General features: G+C 35.6%; 1 protein-coding gene across 1 annotated transcript in view; it reads right to left on the bottom strand.

Moving 5' to 3' along the window:
- Positions 1–7,183, bottom strand: part of LOC135216308 (cysteine dioxygenase type 1-like) — a 61,654-nt gene extending 54,471 nt beyond the window's left edge. The window contains exon 1 of the mRNA XM_064251480.1: positions 6,887–7,183. Within this exon, the coding sequence (XP_064107550.1) occupies positions 6,887–7,062 (176 nt within the window). The 5' untranslated portion in view covers positions 7,063–7,183. The remainder of the gene's footprint in view (positions 1–6,886) is intronic.
- Between the last annotated feature and the right edge of the window lie 1,294 nt (positions 7,184–8,477).

Genomic DNA, 8,477 nt, shown 5'->3' with positions numbered 1-8,477 from the left:
ATATCTTGTGCTTCATAGATATAAATAGTATATCTATATCGATAGATAAGTATATAAATGTAATATATATGTATGTATATATATATATATATATATATATATATATACTTATTTATAGATATAGATTAAGCATTAAGCTAATGTCTTGTAATATCCAATTTGCTCTACCTCGGAAAGAATATATTTTCATTTATGTTAACCGAAGGGAAACTTTTTAGTTGATAACAAGTTCGTCGTCTCGTGGGATCGAAACACAGAAGGCAAGAACTCACACATACATGTGTGTGTGTGTGTGTATGTGTATTTTAAGTGTTTCTTTATAAGTGAAATTATTAACCGGTTAAGTGGGAACTATGTCCTTCGTTTTTACATATAGCCAGTAGTAATCTTGATGTTTGTGAAGAACACATCACATTCATAACGGAGTAGCTTAAAACATGGCGGGTAAAACCTGCTTGACAGCACCAGTGGTTGTGGATGGATAGTTGTCCACTTATTTATTACAGGGAGATCGCATAGTTGTCTTTCAGGTTATATACTAATGATGCCCAAACCAACACGACAAAGAGACAGATTGCGAGACTTTTTATTGCAGTGAATGTCTGGTAACGTCGACTGTAAACCTAAAATTGAAAACGCTTGGAGCGAGTTCAGCTTGCATCTACCAATTATTTCCCAGCAATAGGAACAAATTGATTGATTGGTGGTGACTGACGTCGCTCCGGGGAGAGAAAGAAGCTGCAGGCACTGTCTTATTTATGATAAAGTTCCTAAACTCCTTCACACAGGACACGATGTCGACCCGCTCGTTTATAGTTATCTCCAACCGGTTCTAGTGGGGCAACCAAAAAAGATAACACTTATTAATTATGTTCGTTTGTTTATTTGAAAGACACTGTTAGTGAGCGTCTTGTCCTAGAATTATTGCGAACAGTTCGGAGTCGTTTTTCTAGAAAGGATATCGGATATCCGTGTGTTCTGCTCGCAAGGGATTGGTTTCCGGATCACTGATTAGGACACGAACAAGTTTTCCCCTTCGGTTCATCTAGTTGACTGTTGTAGGCGAATAAGGTTTCCGGTGTGACTGGGCGTTATGTCTTTAGTCGGTTTCTCCGAAATGTCATCATCCATCCCGTATCGCACCTTAATTATCATTACGTATCCTGACAGTTTACTGCGAGCGACATTATTCAGTCCTGCTTAAACATAGCATGAGGGAAACCGTTAAATAATAATAATAATAATAATAATAATAATAATAATAATAATAATAATAATAATAATAATAATAAAAATATTTCTAACCATCTTAACTTCTTAGTATACCAATCACTGTGGTAATTGTACTGTACAATGTGTGTCCCATAGGAGGTTAGTGCTATCAGTGCACCTCATGTGGTGCACTATAAGCATTACTTAGGGTACTTTGCAGCGTCCCTACGGCTCCTAGCAGCAACCTCCTTTCATTCCTTTTATTGTACCTCCTTTCATATTCTCTTTTTCCATGGTAGTTTCAACCTTCTGTTAACAATTATTTCATTGTGCAACCACGAGTTTTCCGTCAGCTGCATCTTTTAAGGCCTTTTTACCCTCATTTTCCATTTCAGCGCTGAATGACCTCACAGGTCCTAACGTTTGGCCTTTGACCAAAATCGTATCTTCCACTCTAAGCCAAGTGTTTTTAGATAAACTTTAGAACGTTAACCATGGGACTATAGACATGCGCGAAATAGCCGTGCGCAGTGTGCCGCCATTGCAAAGGGTGGAGAGAGCTTTATATCACAATGCCCACCTCGCCATATTGGAGTGTAATCTGTTAATTTTCCATGACAATATCTTGTATTTATGACATTTGTTGCATTATGTTAAAGTAAATTTAGTAGTACACATTATTCAAGCTAGTAATTTCTGTTTATAAGATAGTACATTTAAAATAGACCTAAAATTATTAGTATTATTACTAAGACTGACATCAGTAAGTGATCTGTAAAAATTAATTATTTATATCAACAATTGCGTTTCTTTTTTGTAATAATGATTGATATAGGTAAGCAATAAGCATAAGTCAACATAATTACAATTCAAGTCCATTGTGTCATGGTGATATGGTTAATCCCTAGGTGACACAGACTGGATAGCGAGGTGATAAGACAAATAAATATAATTAGTGCATAAAATGCAAAGTAGAGTATAAAAACTTTCATACTTAGAAGGATATTAAATATAAGGGGTTCAACAGGCTTTAGTGGTAAAATTTATTACACAACCTAATGGCAAAGGCATGAAATCACTGTCTCAGCAAATGCATGCATGATTATTTCTATTGTATGAGACATATACGGCTTTATTTGGGTTCATTGGAAATTGCTTTTCAAGAGCTTTTAACCGATGATAAATTTATTAAAATTTATATTTAAAAATTTGGAACAGTAGTAGAGTAAAAAATCGAACCCAGATAAAATGCATGTCTGCATATCTTTACTTAAAACACTGCAGCACCGTATTTTCTACACGCTTAATTATATGTATTTAAAGGGGATTTTCAAGAGCTTTTAAATGAGCCTATGGCTATTAAAATCGATGGAAAATTAAGGACGACAGAGTGAAAAAAGCGTCTGCAAGACTATGCTTTAAAAGCCTAATTCAGCGTCTTCACCCTTTCCAATGGCTCCAAGCAGTGACAAGCAGCGTCAATGCATTTATACGCACATGTCCATTGCCTTGCTTATAGTCCCATGACGTTAAACCTTTCCACTCCAGAAGTATAATTAGTTTTCAGACATTGTTAAGCTGTCTTGTAAGATCCTCAACTAAATAACTAAAAACACCATAAAACTGGATGAAGCTCCTTATTCAGAGGACTGTCACTTTGAAGTAGTACGCTGTTGTGGACAGAGCAAATGAAAAGGCAATGCAAAATAAAATTGCCATCTCTAGTGGAACCAATATTTGGGCTGTCCCAAGAACTATAGAGGTAATTATGTTAATGCGGTAAAATAACTGGTCAGAGAGAGAGAGAGAGAGAGAGAGAGAGACGATAATAATCCAGCATGTAATACTCCTCCCGTCACACTTGTTGCTGTCATCAATACTGGCGTTGCCATGGTAGCCCCAGCCAAGTTCCACCTTTCGTAACCCATGAAGCAGTAGAACTACGGCATGAAATCCACTTGACCTTATTGACTATCTGTCCATCTATCTATACATATAATATACGTATATCTGTGTGGATAGTGTACAATATATATATATATATATATATATATATATATATATATATATATATATATATATATATATCATATTAGTTTGTTTTCGGGTGTATGTATGTATGTATATCGAGAGAGGGAGAAGACACACCACACATGACACCAGAATACTTTAGCCTTCTGTTTCTCACTCGATTTTTTTTTACAGCCAAGCCAGTTTCAATGGAATTGACCTAAAGGAACTCACCTAGTATCCCCATGCGTGCGAGGTAAATCTACTAACCGCTGTATCACTAATTATATATATATGTATATATATATATATATATATATATATATATATATATATAATATTATATTAACCGTATTTCGTTAGGAAACCATCAAATGTGTGTCACACGACTGACTGATCCATTCTAGAGTGTTAGGGCAAGTAGCTGCCTCATGTCACATATTGGCCAGAACACTGCTGGTGATTTACAAAGCTGCGAATGAGATTAAGTTACGAAGTTTGTACACAAGAGCGCAAGGATTGAGAAAGCCAGTTGGAAGAAATTTGGAATCAAATTCGAGGAAGTTTGGAATCTGTTTCAGTGTCAACGTTGTCTTGGATGTACAACACACGATGGTTTCCTAACGAAATACTGGTTGTCATTTAATGATTTCTAGGAACAGGGCACTTGTGCATATGTATGAGGATGAAGCCTTTAGCAAACTAAGTTGAGATAATCCCGGTTTGGAAGGGAGGACCCCAGGTCTTTTAGTGTGTACAGTAATGGGAAAGGGCCGATCAGGATCTCCCACCGCCCCCATCTGTCAAGGTTGTTTTGGTCTAAGCTGTCACTTGACCGAAAAGCATAAAATATGGTAAGAAGAGGCTCAATGGCAGGCATTAAGAAAGGAATGTCGACCAAAGACGATTTACCTTTCATGAGCTTCGACTAGAGCTCTCTTTTGTCCATAATTCGCAGTTTCCCATCATTATCCCGAAAGAGAAGAATGATTATACTGTCGGAATTTCTTTTCATATAGCATATTATTTTATACAAAGAAGGGCGTAAAGATGGTGCTAGGAGGTCAACTTTTTCAAGTTGTAGTAGCAACATGGACATAACTAAATTGGAGTCATTGTTTGCGCATTGAAAATACTTTAATAGATGCTAACTCTAGCCTCTTCTGTACATTCCATAGATCCTGTTAAAAAGATAACTTTTAGGTCACTGTCACAGAAAGGTAATACACGAATGTCAGATCATATAGTGGCTCCTCCCTTTGATGTTTTCTTTGATATGGTATACACACTTAATGTATGTATATATTATATATAATATGTACACACACACATATATGTATATATACATATCACACAGTAAACTTCAGCAACCTTATAGTTACACAACTGCAATTGTTTCCGTGAATGTTTTCTGTTGGTGATCATAACGAACAGTCACAGAGTATCTTATATCATGCAGATGGTTCCACCCGGGTGGGGTGAAGATAGGCTGCTTCCTGAAGTCTTCCCGTTTTCATGGTGTGCATTTGGACGCGGCAATGAACCTTCACGTCTTGTATTTTGTTTGTGCTCTTTCCCTCTCGCCATCCCAGCTCTCACAACGGTCGACTAACCTCTAGTACAAAATGTGTCCTTCTGATTGCTAAATGTGAACTACTCCGATATCGGTCTTTTTAACTTAGTAGAAAAACATTTGAAAGAGATCTAAAACTGAAAAGCCTATTTTATAAGACACCAAAGTCACAAATGTTTTTGGAGACATAAGAAGCAGAAAAGCTTAAAATAAATAAATAAATAAATAAAACTGGGAATTCATCGTTGTCATTTTTCGTATTGGTTTTCAACGGACCGACAGACAGAATCAGATTCCTTGCACAGGAATGTTTTATTTGTTGTAGCGTTATTATTTACGGCGAATACACAGGGAATACCAAACTGAGGTATTCGAAAAAATCCTCCGCCAGTGGTTTCATTAATGTGCAGTAAACGCATGTTTTGAGCTATGAAAGAATATCCAGAAATAAAGCAAATCCACTTGAGTAATTGAGTCGCACCGAGTAAATTGACAGCCCATTACGTCATCCAACTTCAAATCTTATTTCATACGGGAAGGTGGCCCCGAAAGTTGTCCTACCAAGCTTCTGCTGATAAGGGTAAGACGCGCAGTCGGTAGGTGTTTACTGGCAAGAAATTTAGGCAGATTTAACTTGATACCATACAAAATCGTTTTCTGTAAATGTGAGGCGTCACACCACGTTTAAGTCATTGTCCATTGTTCAAAGATTCGTCAAGTAAGAGTTTTCATGCTGATAATTTCTTTTGAATTCTATTTTTCTTTGCATGCATATACGTTTGGATGTATATATATATATATCTATATATATTATATATATATATATATATATATATATATTATAAATACTATTTTTGTTTAGGATAAGAGGTCCAAAGTATTGTTTACAACTTATGTGGTAATACAAACTTTTATTTATTTTTCCAAAATAAACAAAAAGGTTCCTTTACCACTTTCATCAAATGCCTTTTGAACTTGGTCACAAAACATGTAAATGGATCTTTATCCAGTAAAAATACAGTTTTGTTTGTTAGGCAACATAGTTTTTTAAACATTATTGTGAACCCTTTTTTCATATATATATATATATATATATTATATATATATATATATATATATAAAGAAACACACATAGACACACACACATATATGTATGTATACATGCATACAACATACGTACATACAATGATACAATGCCATTCAAGTTACTGTCTGTTAATTCAATATGAAGATGTGGTAGATGGAATAATAAGAAAAAGAAACCGCAACCTAATGTATAAAATACAATTTTTCATAAAGAAAGTTATATATATATATATATATATATATATATATATATATACACGTATATATATTAGTGTAATCAAAAAGCATAAAGGTGTAAACTGATGGGGTGATTGTTCTCGTAAGCCACGTGGCAGGATGTGAAGATTTACAAACGTCCAGAAGTGTTCAACGTTTTGCAAAATAGTTTGTATCGGACTCAATCTACATCATATTGACGAATATACTTGATTAACTTTAAGATATATATATATATATATATATATATATATATATATATATGTGTGTGTGTGTGTGTGTGTGTGTGTGTGTGTGTGTGTGTGTGTGTGTGTGTGTGTGTGTGTGTACTCATGCACACACACTTTCATAAACATAAAAAATCTTTCAAGCTACCGTCACACGCCAATTCCTGAAAATTCCTGGATCCTAGATACGGTGTAGGAATGGTCCAATGTAATTATTAAATGGGCAGGATGTATTAGGGCTATCCCTTTTGGAGACAAAGCTGATTTTTTAAAGGGATGACAGCCACAGTAATTAAATTTATCGCCAGATCAGTGGGGGACAGCTTTTCTTTATTATTTAGACCGTCGATGTATTTGTTATATCAAAACGTAGGTACTTCCTTATGCAAACGTAAACACGCAGATCAAAACGTACTTGTATAGACATAAACACTATAATATATATGTGTGTGTGTGTGTGTGTGTGTGTGTGTGTGTGTGTGTGTGTGTTCACAGAGGATTTTTTTTCCTTTCGTATATTTGTCTCATGAATTTCGAATTAGATCAACACCATTTTACTCACCGATAGCGATCAAACTTGGCGTATTTCTTCCAGTCGGCAGGGTTTGATTTGTAGCTTTCCAGTAGTTCTTGCACATATTCTATGTTGACCTCATCAGATTCGAAAACTTTGTGGAGTTCCTCGCACACTTCTTGGAGGGTCATTGTTTTCGAGATGTCAGGATACGTCACCTCCATTTTGCAGTTCAAAGAAAAATCAGATTGACGATGCAAAACGAAGTCGCCGAGGGATTGTAGTGACAGGTGTTAGCGTTCACAGTCCACTTGCGCCAATAGCCTTCTAAAGCTTAGAAACGCAACTATGTAGGCAACGAAATATTCCCTATGTGGCATTCGGACGGCGAGTTGCCATTTGCCGCCAAGTCAATTAATCCTCTATTCTCTTTCTAGTATTGATCCTTATTACCAAAGGTTGGCTGTGATATGGATCATGGATCATTTATATAGTGCTAACTGATTCATACGTAGGATAAATGATGCCCAATTTAGTTAGAGCCTCACGTACAAGACGTAATCGACCAGCCCACATTTGCTAGCAGTTGATTGGCTCCCTCAGAGGTGCATTGCTGGGCGTGGAATGTATCCCCCCCTACACCCCCCACCCCTCCCATGATCCCATTCCACCCCCAGTCACTCACTCTCTCTCTCTCTCTCTCTCTCTCTCTTATATCTATGAAAGAAGTCGATGCATTTTGAAAAATTCAAAGTAACTAAAATTTCGTCATTACCGAGTGGTGCTTTTGCAGTCACATGATTGATGAACTGCATATCTTCTATAAGTTTCTATGTTTTCAAACCCTTCAGCTATTTTTTAAAAATTCACGTGTGGGTTTATCTCGCGTGAATAATGAGCAAATCAAATATTATTATTATCATTAGTGAATACTTACGTGGTTAAGGATGTTAACAGCCAAATCTTATGTAGACAGTACACGATTTCCATCCCAGTGAAATTGTTAATAAAGCTTTTTTTAACCTCTATTTACCATTTGCATGCGAGTAGAGCTTTCGATTGACATAATTACCTGATCCGGTTTCCATAGAATTTAGAGTGAACATCTGCTTTTGATGCTAAAAGGGCATCATTTTGAAAACCGTACTTGATAGTAGTTTCTTCTTATTAGTACTGTATATAATATATATATATATATATATATATATATATATAATATATATATATATATATATATATATATATATATATATATATATATATATATATATATATATATATATATATGTAAATTTTATAGTTCGGAAAGTAACTGTTCCATTTTCAAAATAATTATAATATAGGGCGGTAATTGCGAGATGAAGGGTCTCTTCGGTTTTGGCTAGGCCTCGAGGGTGTGTTGTTGATTTTGTATGGTCAGCCCTATGTGCTTTCCAAAGGCGTAGGGTCTTTGGTATAGAATATGTTGTTGGTCTTCATTAAATTAGCTCCAAGTACCTGACCTTCGAAATGACGCGTATTTCCCCGTCCATACTGTGGTTTCAGTATTCTTGTGATTACGATTAGCAGTATTTTGATATGCTTATCTTATGTTTACTTAGGTTTTTTCCTTTAAAACACACAAGATGTACCGCACCCC

The sequence above is a fragment of the Macrobrachium nipponense genome, chromosome 6 (genome assembly GCF_015104395.2).
Source record: "Macrobrachium nipponense isolate FS-2020 chromosome 6, ASM1510439v2, whole genome shotgun sequence".
NCBI classification, from domain to species: Eukaryota; Metazoa; Arthropoda; class Malacostraca; order Decapoda; family Palaemonidae; genus Macrobrachium; species Macrobrachium nipponense.
This window is presented reverse-complemented; position numbering and strand designations above follow the sequence as displayed.